The sequence below is a fragment of the Cotesia glomerata genome, linkage group LG2, assembly GCF_020080835.1.
Source record: "Cotesia glomerata isolate CgM1 linkage group LG2, MPM_Cglom_v2.3, whole genome shotgun sequence".
NCBI lineage: Eukaryota > Metazoa > Arthropoda > Insecta > Hymenoptera > Braconidae > Cotesia > Cotesia glomerata.
The window spans coordinates 3,671,611-3,693,794 of NC_058159.1; the positions used below are offsets into that span (position 1 = coordinate 3,671,611).

Genomic DNA, 22,184 nt, shown 5'->3' on the forward strand with positions numbered 1-22,184 from the left:
TTTGTAAGACTTTAAGCTAAAATTTAAATAAAAGTACCCCAAATTATTTATTAAAAATTATCTTAACTTTTAATGCAAGTAAATAAATTTTAAAACCGAAAAAAATATAATTTTTCAATATAAATAGAAATTAAAATTAATAATAATGGCTATAAAAATCTCTTGAATTAATAAATTTTTTCATATTAAAAATTCCTTTGATTGATTAAAAAAGTTCTAATTTAATTAAAATAAAATTGTTATTAGGTAAAACTGAATAAAATTATTAAAATTATTTATCCAAAAAAATAAAATTATTTCAATAAATTTTTAAAGCAAAAATTTTTTTCCGAACATTTATAATTTTTCTACTCGATTTTTCATCTTGAATAAATGAAATTTTTATTCGTCAAAAAAACTGTCATTGTATTCCTTAAATGTGAAATAATCCTAGTGATCTTATTATAATTATAATTTTGAATCATAATTTAATTAATTATAATCAAAAATTTTGAACTATCAATTATGATTCGTAAGCTAAAATTTAAATAAAAGTACCCCAAATTATTTATTAAAAACTAACTAACTTAACTTTTAATGCAAATAAATTTTTAAACCAAAAGAAATATAATTTTTCATCATAAATAGAAATTAAAAGTAATAGTAATGGCTATAAAAATCTCTTGAATTAATAAATTAAAAATTTTTTTCATATTAGAAATCCCTTTAATTGATTAAAAAAGTTCTAATTTAATTAAAATAAAGTTGTTATTAGGTACAACTGAATATTAAAATTATTTATCCAAAAAAAATAAAATTATTCGATTAATTCCAATAAATTTTTAAAACAAAAATTTTTTTCTGAACATTTATAATTTTTCTACTCGATTTTTCCTCTTGAATAAATGAAATTTCTATTCGTCAAAAAAACTGGCATTGTATTCCTTAAATACAAAATAATCCCAGTGATCTAATTATTATAATTATGATTTTGAATCATAAATTAATTAATTATAATCATATAAAGTACCCCAAATTATTTATTAAAAATTATCAAACTTAACTTTTAATGTAAAAAAATAAATTTTTAAACCAAAAAAATATAATTTTTCAACATAAATAAAAATTAAAAGTAATAATAATGGTTGTATTTGATTACAGGCCAAGTCTCGAGTAAAAGAAGTATATGCGCAAACATGCGTACTGCTTGGGCAACAGGGCATGCGAGATTGCGAACTTTTTGGCCTGGCAATACTATCAGGTACGTAATAAACTAAACAAAACAATTATGCAACGAATACTAACAATCTCTAAAAGTCCGCGAGATTCTTTGATGGGAAAGAATGATGAACGACCTACGAAAAGTGTATAATATAATCCTCTATACAGCGTACAGAGTATGGTATAAATTTATTTGAGTATGCTGACGAACATCTTGACTTAATCTTGAAAGCTTTTTGCATACCAAACGTTGCCCTACCGCATCTTTAGCTCGACATGGATGTGGCGGTGCCCTTCTATATGTGTGTGCTCACATATGTGGCTAGGATGAGGATGAGGATGAGCTGAGTAGAGCTGGAGCCGGTCGGACTTGTTCAGCCGCTACTGACGCGCCACTTGGTATTGGGCCTTCCTCCAGGTTCTTATTCCGCGTCTCCACATTTAACATCCTACACATACGAAATGTTCAGTCGTGAGGATGTGTTGTGGCCAGAATGCTTCGGAATGGACCAGCGAGATAACTTTTCTCAGTGTGGTAGTGGTGGCTCTACAACAACTTCTCTCCGTCTCCTCACAATGTCCTTTCTCCCTCTTTGTGCCTCCTCAACACCATCTTCTCCCACTATACTCGCGGTCCCGCATTCCAGGGACCCCCATCTCCATCACCGGGGCCCATTCTCTCTCTATGTGTGTGCAAGGTACTATACACGCCGGGGTTTCAAATAAAACGCGCGAGCCACAACACGCCAACTAAAAATAATAATCCAACTTAAAAACCAGAACAACTAGATATAGTATTGATGATTACTCTCTCTTTGAAGTTTTCTTTTGATACATTAATACATTACGCTATTTAGATTATTATCAATCTTCAAGCACTTTTAATCACTTGTACTTGCTATTACACACGGAGTAAATAAAATAGTACATTGAGAAAAAAATTATACTATCAAGATAATTTTATTGATATAGAAAATTTATTCTTGACAAGTATTGAGAATATATTTTCATGAATGAATAATTTATCGAATTGATAAAAATAATGTTGATTAAACTCAAAGATGTTGATTATTTTTTTTTTTGCAAAAAATTAATAAATTTAAATTAATTTTTGAATCACTAAATTCATTTTTGGACAGTAATTTTTCTTTTTCAACTGAATAAAATTTATTTGAATCAAAAAAAAAATCCTAATTCAGAATTTTTTAAGTCCAAAAAATAATTAAAAATTATTTTCTTGGATTCAGTTAATTTTTTATGAGTGTAGTGAGGCTGCCCAAATTTAAAACACAGTAACTGACATATTTGTAAGATTTTTTAAAATTTTTCTTTCAAAAAAAAAAAATTAACACTTTAAATTGAAAAAAAATTTGATTTAGATAGAGAAAATATATTAACAAAAAGATTTGTAATAATGATAAAAATTTTAATTTGATTTAAATTTATTTAAATTCTTAATAACACTTAAAAAAAAAATCTTACTATTTAACTAATTATTATATCAAGCCCACAAGTCAAAACATAAGTATTAATAATAAGTATCACTACACATATTATATAATTACAAAATCTTTGACCAAAAATGAAAAACAATTTATCACAATTGATAATAAAGTTACACATTTAAATCCTTATTTAAAATTCCTCGATTCCCCAAAAGAAAAACAATCCCAAATTTAAATCCACCAACATCCCTTAGCAACTTCGTTCACTTTAAAAAATGAACTTCACGATATAATTTGAATGTGGGATGTCATTTCTGGAGTTCCATCTCCTTGCCGGCGGGCCCAGTAAGGCCCGTTGCTAAAAATAGAACCAGCTTGTGCGGAACTGGTATTATACATACCAGCAGGCCCGTTGGACCCTTGAAGCGATTCGCGTGACTTGCTTTCCGTGAACAAGGGCTCTCGGGAATTATTTCGAGCCCTTGGGCCTTGATCCCGGCCTTGATCGGGCGAACTTGGGATTAATCCCAATAAAATCCGAGAATTGAATCCTAAAATTCGAAACAATAAGAAGCATATAAGTATATCCTTGCAAAATTAACCCGAAAAAATCAAAATAAAAATTATTTACTCGAGTAAAATAGTATTGAGATTTAGAAAGGCTTTGCGACGGTGAGAGGTAAAGAACAGGAGCTGAAAGGCCAAAATAAAAATATAAATAAAAATAAAAAAGACTAAAGAGGAGAGTGTGGAGCTTCGTATGAAGAGGAACAGAGAAAGAGAAAGCGCTCGCGGGTAAGACGGTAGCCGGGTGATTTGTATAGGGTGCCTTGTATTCCACGTCCCACCACCTTGAGTGAGTCCCGACTTGGCACGGCGGGCCCCGATCCGGCTCAGCTTGGCCGCACGACCGCTTCGGCCCCTGGAATGTGGGAGGGAGGGTGAACGGGCCCTTACACTCACACTCACACTCACACTCGCATCTCCCATCACCGAGCGGAGATACACACACTGTAGCACATAATAAAAGCAAAAGACTGTACTGTGGCTCTTCTCGGATTATATCGGCTGATGCCCGCGAAAACGGGCCGTATCGCGACAACATACGCAACACGCAATCTCTTCTTCGGGAAACGAAACTGGGAAGTATGTAGTATGTAGTTATAGTATGTAGTAGTGAATCCTTATTCAGGACTGGGTACCAGGTTCCAGGTTTGTTGTTTTTTTCACCCCGACGCTCATAAACAACACCTTTCCCCGCTATGCACCAGCAACATCGGGCCCAACAGTACCAGCTGATCCGCCATCTTGTTTTACTTCCTTCTTCTTCTTCTTCTTCCTTATTTTCTCTGGTACAAGTCTTAGATCCAAGCCCCACACTACGCCAGATTTATGCCGTAATATTCCCGCGTTAATAAATCTCTCGGGCACAGAGTACATACGCTCTTGCTATTAGCTTAAGGCCCATACAATACATAAGTTTACCAGCCACTGTAAGCGCAATTGTTATTTTATCTTCTTTTATTGTTGTGAGTACCTTCACGGTTGATTCAAGTGTCATTATCTTCAACAGACGTTAGATTGGTACAAATAGAGGTTTGAGTCAAGATTTTGGGGTAAATATTGGAAAAAGGTGATTTTTGAGAATTTTTTTGACAGGGAAAATAAAAGAATTTGGGGATCAGATTTTTTTTATTTTATTAAGGGTATTTTAAAGATTATTACCCTAAATTTTTATTAAAAAATATTTAATTATTGCAAAGTTATTAACAATCTCGTAGAGCACTAGAAAAAATTTCCCTCTCCATGGTCGGATTGATAACTCAAAAACGGATCATCTGAAAATAAAAACCCAAATTACTTTTTAATCAGTAAGGATGTAGTTATCGTTGCATGTATGGAATTGAAAAAATTTTTATTTTAAAGATTTTTATAACCGGGTTAAAATAAATAAAAAAACAGTAAGAATAGTGAAAAAATTTATAATCAGTCGCCATTTTTTTGAAAATTAAAATTTAAAAAATTCCGTAATTTTAATTTTAAAAAACTCCGAAAAAATATTTTTTAATAAAAATTTAGGGTAATAATCTTTAATTTACCCTTAATAAAATAAAAAAAATCCGATCCCCAAATTTCTTTATTTTCTCTGTCAAAAACATTCCCGAAAATCACTTTTTTTTTCGACCGTCACAGTGGTGTTCCTTAAATTCTCTATCAGAAAGGTTCTTATCAATTTTGCCGTATTTCCTCCTTGAGCCACAATTTGAATCCAATCTAAAGGAGTAGCATCTCTGAAAATTATTTAGTTTCTTAGAAAATAAAATATTTATTTAAATTCTGAGGTAAATATTGGAGATAGAGAAAAATTACGAGACTTTTTTTTGTAGGAAATTCAATGTTTTATACGAAAAGTCCTTATCATTTTTACTATATCTCTCTCTCTGGTCGCAAAGAAGAAAAACTTTGCTCTTGCTCCAATAACTTGAAGCTTATACCACAAGTACGAGTAAAAAAATAATAAGTACCAATTATTTAGCAACTTGGGGTAATAATGATCAATAAAAATAATAATATTAGTATATCCTTGACGCGTGATACGTCGGTGTTTTAATGGTTTGCCCATGAAAGAGGGAATTTATTGGAATAAGAGGTTGAGGTTGAGGTTGAACCTGAATGAGTCATTCATAAATAACCTTTGGTTAAAAAAACCAATAAACATAAATTGTTTATAGAATTATTTAAAATATCAAAACGGACGTTTGTGGAGAAGTCTCTTAATTTATGTCAAGTGTAGGTGGACGAAGGATACAACAGAGACTGAAGAAAAGATAATACATAAATGAGCCGTGTTGGGAATAAAAGGAGAGGAAGTTTGAGATTTTAGCGATACAGCAAGTAGCAGCTGGCGAGGGCCATTCCAACTTCGTCTTCTTCTTCTTCTTCTTCTTTTCTCCATAGCCATCAGTTCTGGAATTTTATTTTGTACCTTTTTTTCATTTAGCATTTTCGCTTCTTTCGAATTCCTCCACCAGCAGTCCTCTTTGGCTGTCCTTCATCCTCATCTCGCTCCTATCCGTCCTTGGCCCTTCGTGCTTCTTTCTTCTTTCCTTGTCTTTCTTCCCGGGTCTGGTCCCTTCGCTTGGCGGCCATCTCGGGACCGCAAAACAACTCTGAGGAGAGCCTTATACTCATACTTATATATATATAGATAGATATATATATATATATATATATATATATATATATATATATATATATATATATATATATATATATATATATATATATATATATATATATATATATATAGATAGATATATATATATATATATATACAATATAAGACTAAGACTCGGTGTATTTACTCGGCGTGTTTTGTTCCTCGGAATAATTTGATCGAGCTGAAGAAATATGCGACGAGACTTGAGATACTAGGACCCCCCGGGGATCCCCCAAGCTCCAGGAAGATGACCCGAGTCTCTACCCCTTTCTCTTTTCCGAAGAGCGGACTCTTATTCTGCACGTGGAGAGGACTTTTACGATAAACACACACTTCATGTCGTATTTATTTATAACCATAAATATAAATATCGATAAACAAAAATTGAGAAACCGCGAATAGGAAGAACGAATGCATATTCGCGTTCAGTGACCGAGCCCGGGATCTTCAGGTATGCGACCCATCACCCTCTCCTCATGACGCGACACACTACTCCCGCCTAAAGCCACTCGCTCGCGGGGTGGCGCGACTAATGTGGAATGCCTTAACATTCCCCGTTTAGTTCCTCGGGTCTCGTCTCGTCTCGTCTTGACTTTACTGACCGTATACCGATGCCGATAAGAATAGCGGGCCTCGAATTCCTCATGGTAAGGCGAGGAATTTTTTAATATTTTTCTAAATAAAAATTTTCTATTCTTGGTAAAAAAATTTTTTTTGGTTAAAGTTAGAAATTTTTTGCGTTTTTGAGGGAAAAAATTATCAAGTTTTATAAAAAATTAAAAATTTATCGAGTTTTTTTCACTACTGACCCATTTTTGAACCCCAATCAGGACCAGTTCAAAATTTAGACTTGATAAATTTTTAAATAAAAATTTTTAAATAAAAAATTTTTTTTTGGTTAAAATTAGAAATTTTTCGCGTTTTTGAGGGAAAAATGATCAAGTTCTATGAAAAAATTACAAATTTATCGAGTTTTTTCACTACTGACCCATTTTTAAGGTCCAATCAGGATCAGTTCAAAATTTAAGCTCGATAGATTTTTAAATAAACATTTATTCGGTCAAAATATTAAACTTTTCGCATTTTTTCAACTATTTTGCGTGACTCTAAAAAATTTCCATTGAAATCAAAAATTTTTCTGCTTGATTCAATAAAAAAATTATGAACTTAATTCTTTTATTACTGCATTAATATAAAATCCATCAACAAAGTGCAATATGGAGAAATTTTGAGTCTTGCACTAAATCGCAATTTTATAAAAAAAAATTATTTTACACTCTTTAAAGTACAAAAAAAAATTGCTAAAACTTAAAAATGATATTTTTGTTGTATAATCTACAAAAAATTTCATTAAAAAAGGCTTATTAGGAGCCTAATAAAGGAAAAAAAAAATTTAACTCTGGGCCCATAACCTATAGAAGAAATAAAATCCTAAAAGCTTGCAAGCTCGCTCGTCTAAGCTCGAGCTGATGGTCCTGATCATTAGCATTTTAAAAGACAGAAGACTGTTTTAAGGTAAAAACATTGAAGGAGAATGCTGATGGGAGCTGAGCGCCCATCAGCAAAAGTTATTCTCTCAGCCCAGGTAACGTGTGAGATGATCCTTCCTTCTCCCGTAGCTCTATCCTCTATCTTCTGCTGGTGAACTCGGCTGTTGCTTAACCGCTGGCTACACTTCACTTAACTTCACTTGGTTGACTAGTGTGTCTGGTATCTGGTATCTTGTTTTCTCTCTCGAGCGATCGCTACGCCTTCCCGGCAATCAGAGGGGTGATTATGGTCGTAATTACGGTTACGGCGCATTGCTGTACCACCGGGACCGGTGAGCCATTGTTTCTTTCTGGGAAAGGCGCTCGGTTTATGAGATCGTTCTTCCTCACGGCCTCCTTCTTGTCCTCTTGTCACGAAGTTGCTTTGCTTAAAAATCCTATTTTTATTTCTTCTTACAAAATATGCCCTTGTTTTATCATTTAATATTTAATATTTAATATTTAGACTACTAGCAAGCAGTAAGAGGCCGGAAAGATCTCTGGCCAACTTTACCAGCGAATAGCCCTTCAGCCTCCAGCCAAAACCCAGAAACGTTATCGCTAAATGCCTCTGCATTCTATATTCTATATATATCCCGGTTTCGGAGCAGGTGTGCGGCTCCGAGGCCGAAGCTTTGAAATAAAAAAATATTAGGGCTGTTGCCATGGCACGAATTCGCTTCAATTTTTAATCGCTGAATTTATATTTGTGTAATTGAAGGAGTTATTTTGAAAAAAAAAATTATTTTGAAGAATTTTATCGGTTTAAGTCAATATTAATTAATTCAATTTTTTTTTCATTTTGATTTAAAATAAATAAAATATTGTTTTTAAATAAATATTTATTAATAGTTAATTAATAATAAGGAAATTTATTTCATTATTCCAATCCCATAAGAAATAATCTTGTACCTTTCGGACAATGCTCTCATTACTAATCACTCAATACTAATTACCAATTACTCACGATAGTGGTACCAGTTACTGAAGCGATACCTTGAAACACTCAAGTATTTCCACATAATTAATAACTATGTAAATGTAAGCTTGAGGCTAAGCTACTAAACCATCGACTACTTAATCTTATCATCACTCATCACTCATCAATTATTATTCATCAATCATCAATCATCAGGAATGTATTTTAAGCATACTTTAGTTATTTTTATTGATAATTATATAGCAATTATAATTATATTTATGATTATTGATATTGTTTGTTACAGACGGCGAGTACCTATTCGTAGATCCCGAGAATAAACTCAGCAAATACGCTCCTAAAAATTGGCGAAGTTCACATACCTACGTAAGTTTAATTAATAATAAATAAAATTATTTATTATTTTAATAATAGTAATAATAAGAATGATAAATTGAATAAATTATTATTTCATTATTATTATTATTATTCTGTAAAAAAATTACTAGTAAAATTTGCATGTTACATTTTTCTTCAAAAAATTTTTAGTTTTATTAAATAACTTTATTTACTTTATTAAACAATTACTTTTGTTAAATTACATAGTACTTTTTTAAATATTGACATTTTTAAAGATATAAGCTCATCCCGGTGTTACACTCATCAAGAGCTTTCATTTGAATACCCACATGCATTTTTGATATATTTTTCATATATACATATATATAATATATATAATATATATAAATATATGAAAAATTGATGTGGGTACTCAAATGAAAGGTCTTGATGAGCGTAAAATCGGGATGAGCTTATATCTTTAAAAATGTCAATAGTTTACAATATATTTGTTAAAATGCCCTGTACTTTCTTAACTATAGACGTTTTTAAAGATATAAGCTCATCCTGATGTTACACTCATCAAGAGCTTTCATTTGAGTACCCACATGCATTTTGATATATTTTTCATATATACATATATATAAATATATAAAATATATGACAAATTGATGTGGGTACTCAAATGAAAGGTCTTGATGGGTGTAACATCGGGATGAGCTTATATCTTTAAAAATGTCAATAGTTCACGAGATACAAGGTAATTTTTTAATTATCTATCTGGAGATAGAGTATTTTCAAATACAGCCTAAATAATTATCATAATAAATTGACTATCGGTAAGAATGATATGAAACCTTGAAAAGGCACAACTCCAAGTCAAGACTTTTCCAACGATACCAAATTTAACCATAAAAACCCATTCTATCATATAAATACACTGGCCACAAAATTTTGCTTATTATCTTAATAATATAGATCTCGAAAATAATACCGCTATTACAGTTAATTGCTCAAATGAAACAAAAAAAAATCTTTAGATAAGATGAAAAATAAAAAAATAAGAGTAAAGATTTTTCATACCGTAAAATGTAATTTCATTTGAATTTATTTGGGCGTTTTAATCGGAGCTACATACCGGACAGGGTTTAGGTGCAGCTTAACTGGAGGAGATGTACCAGAAGAGATAAAGACGTAGTCCGGTAGCCTGTTTCACCAGGCGAGTATTTATTGGTTATTGCCGGGCCATCATTAGTGGGCCCGAGTGTAAGAGAGAATAAAAATAAAAATAAATAAATGTTTAAATACTACTGTACGGACAGCAGCCACCGATAGGATGCCCGATCCCGTGGTATTATATCCTATGGAGAGACTCAGACTGAGACGTTTGTGGTAGATTATTTAGAGATATCGGTCAATGTGTTGTACGCTACCAACTACTCGTCTTACGGCAGGACATTGGCTTTTACTTCTCTACTATTATATTATCTTTAGTCTCAAGACTTATTATATTCATTTATCCCTCTTCGGTACAACTTTATTTTAATTTCTTTATCATTTATTTTAATTACTAATGTTCAATTGTTTATTGTTAATTAATCTAGGCAATTAAGATAATAAGGGAAATTTTTTCTCAGCCATTTTTATCATAGAATTGAGTTCTATAATTTAATTTAGTATTTGATAAGATTTGACCTAAATTTTTGCCTTTTTTAGGTGTCATATTTTTTTTAATGATAGTTTAATTTACTATCACTAGTTTGCAAAATCATTATAAATAATTTCGAATTTTAGGCTAGATAAAATTTCATAATTTATTTATATTGTTGTTAAATATCAATCTATATAATTTAAAAAATACAGAAAATTTTGTATAAGCATATTTTTTTTTCAAAAAAGGTTTTCATAGTTAAATTTTGAAAATAAACTTTTAAGACTCCAAAATATCGAAAAGTAATAAAAGCTTTATTTTTAAAAATCAAACTAAAGTTAATGACTTCTCCAATTTTTTTAAAGTTTCACTTCTTATAGTTCAAAGCTTTAAACGAAAAGTTATGAAATAAAAATAAAAATTTTTTTTATATTCTGCCCTTTTAATTTAATATTTTTTTGTCTTAACGCTAAAAGGGCTTAAGTTGAAAAATTTTATTTTTCGTTTTTTCATCAAACTTTTACATTCTTAGTCATCAAAAAAAATTTGTTCTCGGTACTAAATTATCCAACCACAAAAATTCCAGTTGAAATAAAAAGATGTTCATGAAAAAATTTTTTTTATCGTCTTCATTGTTTAGATAAAACTAGCAACCTTGCAGTCACTATGTGACTTGTGAACTATAAAAAATTAAAATTTTGCTTTATTAAATTGATGACTTTTGTTAAATTGCACTGTATTTTCTTAAATATCGACGTTTTTAAAGACATAAGCTCATCCCGATGTTAGACTCATCAAGAGCTTTCATTTGAGTACCCACATGCATTTTGATATATTTTTCATATATTCATATATATAATTTATATAAATATATGAAAAATTGATGTGGGTACTCAAATGAAAAGTCTCGATGAATGTAACATCGGAATGAGCTTATATCTTTAAAAATGTCAATATTTCACAAGATAAAAGGTCATTTCTTAATTATCTATCTAGAGAAATTTATCATAATAAATTTGACTATCAGTGAAAATGAAATGAAATCTTGAAAAGGCATAAATTCAAGCCAAGACCGTTGCAATGACACTAAATTTCATAAAAAATACCAATTTTATTATATAACTATTCTGGAAACAAAATTTTTTTTATTTTTTTAATAATATAGATTATCTAATTTTAAAAAATATTTTTTTTTATAAATTAATAAAACTGATTAAAATTTTAAAAATGATAAAAAATTTAGAATAAAAATTTCCTTAATTAAAAATAATTTTTTTAAAACCTGCAAAGAGTTCGATGTCAAGCAAAGGCTGTCAAACCTCGAACCACGCGAGATAAAAGTTCTGGGCTCGACTGTACGGGTTTGGGGCTTGAAGGGCGCGGGGAAGGCGAATTAATATTTATGGTTGGTAAAATATGAGAATGGGGATCCGGGACGGTAATTTGCCGCGATTTGACCGGAGGGTTTAGGTCTAGACACGACTCGGTGGTTCTTTTGCTCCTATCCTTATCCTCGGCAGGCTCGCTCGCGGTTTGCCTGGTTATTTTATCTGGCGTACAGAGTATATAGGTATAGAGGGAATACTGGGGTCTCACTCTTACTCTCACTTACTCTCAGGGCGATGCAGCGAGACTTGTTTATTTTAGTCGTATAGGTAGTGGTCCCTCTTCTCTCGGTCTTTCTCTCCTTCTGCTGATAGAATGGACCCAAACACGAACTCTGGGTCTCTTTCCCGCTCGATGCCTCCGAGTCAAATTTTCGTGCTACCGAATTTGGACTGGAATTCGTTATTGACTGGGAGTAGAGGCTCTATACCGCTCGCGGTTGGAAGAGCAAGAGCTCGAGGATCAAACAGAGAAAGAGAAAGAGAGAGAGAGGACCGGGGATAATTTATCAACCTTTCACAATGGCCTGGTGCGCATTCCTCACTCGGGACCTCTTCAATTTGTCCTATAATGAAATTTCAGGCTAAATCTATCCGAGCCGACGTTAAAAAATTCATCATTTTTATCATCATCATCATCATCAACATCATCATTATTTTTTTTTAAGACTGTTACACAACTTTTTTTAATTCCATTTTTTATTACATATTTCTAGTTCTACTAATTTATTATTATTATTACTATTATTATTATTTTTGTTATTATTATTATTATTATTATTATTAGCAACCTTGCAGTCACTATGTGACTGCCGTGACTTGGGAATTATAAGTAAATAAAATTTTGTTTTATTAAATAATGACTTTTGTTAAATAGCACTGTACTTTTTTAACTATTGACATTTTTAAAGATATAAGCTCATCCTGGTGTTACACTCATCAAGAGCTTTCATTTAAGTACCCACATGCATTTTCATATATTTTTCATATATACATATATATAAATATATGAAATATATGAAAAATTGATGTGGGTACTTAAATGAAAGGTCTTGATGAGCGTAATATCGGGATCAGCTTATATCTTCAAAAATGTCAATAGTTCACAACACATTCGTTAAAATGTCCTGTATTTTCTTAACTATTGACGTTTTTAAATATATAAGCTCATCCCGATGTTACACTCATCAAGAGCTTTCATTTGAGTACCCACATACATTTTTTATATATTTTTCATATATACATATATATAAATATATAAAATATATGAAAATATGATGTGGGTACTCAAATGAAAGGTCTCAATGAGTGTAACATCAAGATAAGCTTATATTTTTAAAAATGTCAATTGTTTACAAGATACAAGGTCATTTCTTAATTATATAGATTATTTAGATAAAAATAAATTAAAAAAAAAAAATGCAAAATGTGAATTTTTTTACAGAACAATAATATTAATAAAATTTTTTTCAACTTTTTTTTGTCATTAAACTTATTTTCATTTGAGAAATTTTGGATAATTTTTCGGTTCTTTAATTAAAAAAAATGTTCGTATAGATAATGAAAAAATTTATAAGTTTGTGTCCATGAAACTTTTTATTGAATTAACAGTAATTGATTTTAGTATAGTCTTATTGTTTTTTAAATTTATTTTAAAAATGCCTATATTTTATTATTGTTTGAAAAAACTTTTATTTAAAAATCAATGTGACGGAAAATAACTATATTGTTAAAAATAAAAATCCAATAATATAAATCAACTCAATGAATGAACATAAATACCTCAAATAAATTATAATCATTATTATTATTATGTTTATTTGTATTGTTATTATAATTAAGACCGGTAGCTCTCGAGCGTTAAATCTCGGATTATAATCAAAAGCCGCTTTTGTGCCCAGTAAATAATTTATTTAAGATATTTCTTATCTGTACTATTATATTCACTCCTCAGGAATTTAAACGGTAGTTCAGTCATACTCGATAATTAATTTCTATTTTATTGCCGTTTTTAAATTTCTATCTACAACCATCAAATCGTTGCTTCCGGTACACTTTATAGTATACTAGACATTCGTATCTTTTCAATTTTATTCTCTTTCTAATATATAATACAAATCACTGTTACTTTATTCATCATCTTAAATTATTCTCACTATTATATTTAATATTACAATTCTTGATTTTTATTTTTCAATAAATTAATTTGAATTTTATTTTAAAACACTTTAGCATTCTATCATTTAGAATTTTATCTTCTAAAGTAATATAAAAATAATTGATAATTTAATTTATAATACTTTCTTTTTAAATAGATAAAAAATTCCTCTAGTTATAATAAAATTTTCAATTTTTTTAAAATTATAATAAAAAAACAGAAAATTGTACTAGATATTAAATATTAAAATGTAAAAGTAACTTTCAGTTTTTAAAAATTACCTAAGACCGAATTAAAAATTTCCTTGTCCTCAAATCAAATAAAAAAAAGTTTACACAACAAATTAACATCAAAATAAAAATGACTCAAGGCATTACATTATGAAATTTCGTCATCATTTGGTATTTTGTTATTTATTAACGATCTTTAGTTAATATCTTCATCATCATTATTATTATCATTATAAATTTTTTATTAACTGAGTTTATTGACTTGGCTTCCACATTTGGGCCCACGTGGGCGGGACATGTGGGCGATTGGCATCTGCACGCGATCGCTCTTAATCCACCTAAAAAAATTGACAAAAGTAAATAAACAAAAAATTAAATCAATCAATAATTGTCTACTTTAATGTGATTACCAGCAGGTTGAAAAAAAAAAAAAAAAAGAAATAAAATTTAAGTATCTGAAAAGAGTCCCGATAATTACTCACATAATGTGAAGATCAAGGAAGTACAAGTAAAAGGATATTTAATATTTATAAATATAAATAATATACCATAATATAGCATCCAGCAATTGGCGAGTTGATTCTCAGCCTGGAGGCATGCGTGCACCGGTTGCGTCTTCTTGGCCATTCAAAAAGCTAAATTGGATTCATTTAAGAGTAGTCCACCCAATTTTCGTTCCTCAATGATGGAGCATCGATATCTGATCTTGAAATCGATCATCGTCGATGATCGATTGTTTAGCTTCCGGGAAATAATTTTTTACTTTATTTTTCTTTGCTCTCATACCTTCTATTTCATCATTATCGTTACAATCATTATTTATCAGTTCCCATTGGGCATCATCATCTTGAGGAATTATTTTTTTTTCTTTTTTTATAATTAAAAATTTTAAATTTATTTTAATCAATTTATAATATAACAGACAAACACTTTTTAATTTATTTCAAATATTTTAATAATAATAATAATAATAATAATAATAATAATAATAATGAAATTTTTAATTTAAAAGAATTATTATTATTATTATTAGGATATTTAAAATTATTTGTTGATAAATAATAATAATAATAATAATAATAATAATAATAATAATAATTCACTATTAAATTAACTATCATAATAATAATAATTGTTTTTAATACTAATTATTTAATATTAAAATAATTATTTTTATTATAAACAAAAAAAAATTTTTATTTAAATTATTAATGAATTATTTTATAATTTCAGGGCTTGGATAGCAGTGGAAGACCAGCATTTGTTCTTTACTTTCGTGTTAGATATTACATTGATACTCCATTATTATTAAGGTAAAAATATTTATAACTATTATTAAAAAATAAACATACCATTAATTGTCTTCAATATAACTTCTCAGTATTAATCCATTTTCATTATTTATATTTGATATTCTAAACAATGATCGCTATCAAATAATGCCTGGTAATAGTACCTCTTACTTCCTGAAATATAAATACGATTATTATTCGCTTACCTAGTTTATTTATTATTTACTAATTATTAAACAATGCTACAGTACACCGTTACTTACTTTTATTCTATTCTTCTCTATTAATAATTTTATTAAAATAATAAACATCATCATTGAATCATCTTATATCTATAATAATTATTAAAATTAATTTTTGCACAATAAAAGTTCAATTATTTACCATTAAATTTAAAGAAAATATTTATGAACAATTAGTAGAAAAGAATAATATAATAGATAATAATTTAATATCAATAACCATTAATAGGTTTTTTTTTTTTTTTTTTTTATTTAATTAGCATTAATTGTTAATAAATAACTTTTTAACATTAAATGAAAATAAATATTTATTTACTGCTAATAAAAATTAGATAATACCTTCATTAATTTGAAAACAATTTATTAATTTATTAAATGTATTTAAATATTTTTTAACCGTTAATAAATATTTATTTTAAAAAAAAAATTTATTTATCAATTTTTAAGAAAAGTTTTTTTTTTGCAAAATAATACTAAGCTATATTTAATAAATAAAAAAATAATTACCAAACAAATAAATTTATTAATAGTTAATAAATTTTTTAATCTGAGAAGAAATAAAATAATAAATAAAGAAGAAATATAATAATAAATAAAGAAGAAATAAAATAATAAATAAAATTGAAAAAAAAAAAAAAATTAATATTAAAAAAAATTTTTTTTCAGCGATGAAACAACGCGGCACCATTATTACCTGCAACTGCGTGACAATGTCGTCCGTCATGGAGGCGGAGTGGAGAGCCTCCACCCTCACCACCCCCTTCACACTCCAGAGATCGTCAGCCCGCTGCTGGTCCTGGCGGGGTTGGCGCTGCAAGCGGACATGGGGGACTACAGCGAGGAGCGACACCGTCCCCACGCGGGGACAGTCGGGTATTGCAAGCCGACAGACTACCTCCCGCCCCACATGTGTCTGGAGGCGAACGTCCTCGGGGTCCTGGCCTCCCAGCACCGGGACAACCACGGGCTCTCCCGCGAGGAAGCCGAGCTCCAGTACATACGCGAGGCTGTCCTCCTGGAGGCTCCGCTCAACGCCCACCTGTACCGGCTGCGACGAACCAAGGGCGAGGTCGGCCCCGGGAGGATCCTCCTGGCAATCTGCGCTCGCGGAGTCACCATTTACACCGAGCAGGAGACGCCCAGGATCTTCGCCTGGAACAACATCGGCAAGCTCTGCTTCGACCGCAAGAAGTTCGAGATCCGGGCTGTGGATCACCCCGACAAACTCACCCTCTACAGCGGCTGCGACGACAAGAGCAAGCTTCTCTTGGGGCTCTGTCGCGACACCCACCAGTTCTCGATGGCCATAGCGCCTCGCGTCACCGAGGCTCTCAGGAGGGAGGAAGAGGAGCGGAAAGTCCTCAGAGACTGCTACATGTATCCTGCCAGGTGCAAGCTCAGCATGACGGCTCGTGGCTCCAGGAGGGACCAGAGGATCTCCGTCATTTCCAGCACTTCGTCTAACACCACCTCCGGGATTGTCAGCGATCGCGTTCACAGCGAAGATGAACCTGACACTGCGCCTGCCTCCACTGAGTGTCTCGCCAGGTTGACCGAAAATTCAAGTCCTGTTGTCAAGAAGAAAGGTAAGTTTTTTTTTGTTTTTTTATAGGTGGTACTTGATTGGTTAGATCTGCATTCATGTAAAAATTTTGTTGATTATAGAGAAACAAAAAGTTTGGAAAATCCAATTTTTTCAAACAAAAAAAAAATTTCTTTCAAAATTTCACTTTTTTTTAAACAGATAAAAATTTTTTTCAAAATTTGATTTTTTTTTTTCAACTAACAAATTTTTAAATACTTTTTATATTTCCTGGTTTTTAAGTCATACAAACAATAATAAAGTTTGGAAAATCCAAAAGTGCACGACTCATAATGCTCATTTAATTATGAGATATTAATAAAATAAAGAATGTGAAAAAAATATATAAAACAGCTAAAATAGCACAATAATGCGCGAGTGACTCTATTGGGATAAATGATCACAATATATGTAGATATACAGTCTTCTGGTTTTTGTTTTATTTCATTAATTGTACATAAACGATACTGAATTATCTAGCCTTTCGCATTCGGCGACCTACAATTTTTTCAAAGAATTTAAAAAAAAAAGTTTAACTCAATTAATAGATTTTTTCGCAAGTTACAGTGTTTACAAAGTTTCATACATGAGAGACAGGAAAATTTTTTGACCTATTTTGATGTTTTTTTCCGTTTCTATTGCACTAAATCAATTTTTGAAAAGTCTCAAATTAATCTCCATTAAATTATCTTGACAATAGTATGCAAAATATATTAATTCCATGAACTAACAAGACTATAATAATAAAAAAATTTTTCGATCGTAAAGCACTCTCTGATGCTTCGCATCATGAGTCGAGCAAAAATTGGACTTGACTTTACCGTCCTCAATTAATATGAAATATTTTTTAATCAAGTTAAATTTATTGGTTCAAACAAAGAATAATTTGTTAGTTTATTTTGTTGAGTTTGATGATCTTGAATCAAGTGAAATTTTTTTATTTAAAGAAATTTTTTGGCTTGTTTCAAAATTATCAAATTCTCTAAAATATTCCAAAAATAATTTATTAGTTAATGATTTTTAAGATTATTAAACTTTTTGAACTGATGATTTTAGTTCAATTTTTTTTCTATAATTAACAAAATTAAAAAAAAAAAAAAAAAAAAAAACATACAATTTTTTAAACTAAATAAATGATCCAAAAATTCATTATAAAAAATAATACCTCAAATTTTCAATTCTGTCTATTAAAAAAACAATAACGCCGAATGTATCCATTTTTTTCCCATCAAAATCACAATTTATCCATCAGCCCTAACAAAAAATTTTATTTTCCAGTTTCGTTGACCAGCGAGGAGCCGTCCCGTTCTTCTTCCCCAGTAGCAACAGCCGGCGACGAGGTAGACGGCACAGAAACCTTCACAGCAACCACAACCCGCCGTTCTGCCACAAACCCTTGCACCGAAGGTTCTCAATGCAGCAGCAGCTGCAGCACAGTAGTAATAAACCCCCTAACCAACAACTCAGTATCCTCCCGTCCTCGCCGCCCCTCCGGGAGTTCAAGCTTGGAGCTCGGCTACTCCCACACCGCCCAAAACTCAGCAGTGTCTTCAGAATCAACCACTTTCCCGGGAGTGATCTACCGAGAAGACCGGTGCAAAAAATCAAACAAGTCCTTCACAGACACCACCAGTGCCTCAACTTTAGCCGACGAAGGTTTCACAGGAACAGACATCGCGAGCGAGACCAGCGGCGTTTACACCATGCGAAGTTCCGGGATCCAGGACGAGAGAATCACCGAGCTGTACTCTCCTTCCGGCGACGCGAACGAGTCAATCTCAAACAGCGACGTCTGCGCCCTCAGCTCAGTCCAATCAACCACCGACGAAGCCTCCGTGACCTCCGGGTTCTACACGATCCACAGCGAGCTCAGGTCCGAGAACAGCGACGTCTACACCGAGGACGCGAACCAGGACCAGGAGCCTATCTACAGCATCTGCAAGGGGGACGACGAGGGAACTCCCGAGCAGCACCTAGACCTCGAGGACCTTCGATCTCGCAGCAACAGCATCCTCAGCACAGGCAGCTTCCGCGGCGACGGAAGCGACCCTCCCGGAATCGGACCCTTGCTGTCCGCTGATGAGCTCTCTGATCTCATAGTCGGGAGGTATCCCCCCAGGAAGACCATCAGCACTTCAATGGACTCTGACTGCGACTACGTGACCATGCCTCCTCCTCCAGCCCCTCCTCCAAGGATAGACAGCAATGAGCAGCCGACTCCTCCGCCTTATCCATCAAACATAGACTTCAGAGACTTGTCCAAGTCTCTGAATTCCTCCCGGGTGATTCCTTCCGGAGAAAGAGAGCCTCCTCCTCCGCCACCTTATAACGCTTCAAGGGTTGATTTTGTTCCCCTGCCTCCAAGAAGAACCGAGCCTCCTCCACCGCCTCCTTACACTTCTCCTCGCGAGAGGATCCAGATTCCTCCGCCAACGCCGCCCAGGAACGACGCTGTCACTCCCCGAGAGCCTCCGCCTCCTCCGCCTTATCCTCAGATCACGGAGGCCATTTCTAAACTCTATCCTAATAATCTGGTAGTAGAGGAACCTCCCAGGATTCCTGGAGGTAAAAATAACCTCTCTGGAATGAGCAACATTAGCATGAATTTAATGAAGAACATGAATATGAACATGAACATTAATTCTCTGCCTTTACCTGCAAAGTCTTCTGGGAAAAATAAAGCTTCTGAGGCGCCACCTGCGCTGGCTCCTAAGGCTCCTAAGCCGCCACCTAGGATCCAGCCTCCGACTTATCCGGGAGATAAAATGAAACCTACTCCGGTTCATGCTCCGGTGGCGGCGCTGGTGGTTGGTCCGAATAATTATCTGGATGTTCATGCTTCTAGAAGCGGACCGGTTTTGTTGCCGTACTTGGGCTCGCCGACGCCCCAGCCGCCGCCACCTCCTCCGCCGCCGATGGTTCATATGAGACAACCTCCTCCGCCGCCGCCCAGCTTGGCGACTGTCTACACCAGCCAGGTCGCCAGGTCTCAGATTGAGCAGTACAGGCAGCAGCTTTACTCCGATGTTGACTATGTCATGTTCCCGATTAAGGATCCGGCGATTTCTAAGCAGGAGTATATTGATGTTAAACAAGGCTCGCTGTTATCTGGTCTGGCTGCATATCCTCCGCCGCCTTATCCCAGTTTTGGGGGGAATAAGTCCTCAGTGGTGTACCGGAGCACGCCCTATTTGCCCGGGTCGTCGTTTTCTTCGAGTACTAAGTATGCGAGTAATTTGAATTTGAGCGATACTAGCTCTAATTATCCGGTTCATGGGAATCTTAGTAGTCATTATGCTGCTAGTACTAGCTCGTTGTACAGTGGCGCTACTTGTTCTTCTTCGGTTGGGAGCCATAGTTTGAGGAGGGAACCCTCTGGTCCGGCTAATACTTATAATCATAATACTTTCTCGAGGACTAGGAGCGATGAAAATATTCTTAAGTGCTTTGAAGCACCGGCTAAGGCCAAGTTGCAGTCTTTGCCGCAGACTAAGCATCGACGATTACCGCCACCGCCTCCACCACCTCCTTATGAGATTCAGGTAATTTTTTTTTTAGTTGGGGAAGTGGGTGTAGTTAGATTTTTTTTTAAATTGAGTTTTGTAGTTTATTTTAGGAAAATATTTCATTAAAATTTTATTAGTTTAAAAAAGAAGTTTTTTTAAGAATTAAAAAAAAAAAATTATAATAAAAAAGTAATAATCTTTGCATGGATTTTAATAAAATTTTAACAGATTTTGAAAGTATAAAAAGCTAATAAGTTAATTAAAAAATTGATTTTCTTTTAAATAAAATAAATTTAACTGTCACTATGTGACTGCCGTGACTTGTGAATTATAAATAAATAAAATTTTGATTTATTAAATAATGACTTTTGTTAAATTGCACTGTACTTTTTTAAATATTGACATTTTTAAAGATATAAGTTCATCCCGATGTTACATTCATCGAGAGCTTTCATTTGAGTACCCACATGCATTTTTATATATTTTTCATATATACATATATATAAATATATAAAATATATGAGTAATTGATGTGGGTACTCAAATGAAAAGTCCCGATGAGTGTAACATCGAGATGAGCTTATATCTTTAAAAATGTCAATAGTTCACAAGATATTTGTTAAAATGCCTTGTATTTTCTTAACCATTGACGTTTGTAAAGATATAAGCTCACCCCGATGTTACACTCCTCAAGAGCTTTCATTTGAGTACCCACATCAATTTTTCATATATTTATATATATTATATATATGTATATATGGAAAATATATCAAAAATGCATGTGGGTACTCAAATGAAAGCTCTTGATGAGTATAACATCGGGATGATATATTTTATCTTGAGATCTATTGACATAAGCTAATCTGACATGATCCTCATCAAGACCTTTCATTTGAGTACCCACATCATGTATATATGTATATCAAAAATGCATGTGGGTACTCAAATGAAAGCTCTTGATGAGTATAACATCGGGATGAGCTTATATCTTCAAAAATGTCAATAATTAAGAAATTACCTTTTATCTTGAGATCTATTGGCATTTTTAAAAATATAAGCTAATCCTGACATATGATACTCATCAAGACCTTTCATTTGAGTACCCACACCAATTTTTCATATATTTATATATATTATATATATGTATATATGAAAAATATATCAAAAATGCGTGTAGGTACTCAAATGAAAGCTCTTGAGGAGTGTAACATCGGGATGAGCTTATATCTTTAAAAATGTCAATAGATCTCAAGATACAAGGTCATTTCTTAATTATTGATATTTTTAAAGATATAAGCTCATCCCGATGTTACACTCATCAAGAGCTTTCATTTGAGTACCCACATGCATTTTGATATATTTTTCATATATAGATATATATAATATATATAAATATATGAAAAAATGATGTGGGTACTTAAATGAAAGGTCTTGATGAGTGTAACATCAAGGTGAGCTTATATCTTTAAAAATGTCAATAGTTCAC

At 32.3% G+C, this 22,184-nt stretch overlaps 1 protein-coding gene and 1 long non-coding RNA gene across 2 annotated transcripts in view; one reads left to right on the forward strand and one right to left on the reverse strand.

Annotated features, from left to right (window-relative positions):
• Window positions 1-22,184, forward strand: part of LOC123258587 (protein expanded) — a 45,864-nt gene that overhangs the window by 22,822 nt on the left and 858 nt on the right. Inside the window, exons 3-7 of the mRNA XM_044718698.1 lie at window positions 1,141-1,240; window positions 8,621-8,700; window positions 15,310-15,389; window positions 16,277-17,196; window positions 18,471-20,734. Coding sequence (XP_044574633.1) covers window positions 1,141-1,240; window positions 8,621-8,700; window positions 15,310-15,389; window positions 16,277-17,196; window positions 18,471-20,734 — 3,444 coding nt within the window. The remainder of the gene's footprint in view (window positions 1-1,140; window positions 1,241-8,620; window positions 8,701-15,309; window positions 15,390-16,276; window positions 17,197-18,470; window positions 20,735-22,184) is intronic.
• On the reverse strand, window positions 14,194-15,688 carry LOC123258588. The gene is made up of 3 exons (XR_006508096.1): window positions 15,429-15,688; window positions 14,625-14,817; window positions 14,194-14,414 (listed from the first exon to the last, which is right to left on the reverse strand). It is a non-coding gene; the product is annotated as an uncharacterized LOC123258588 (long non-coding RNA).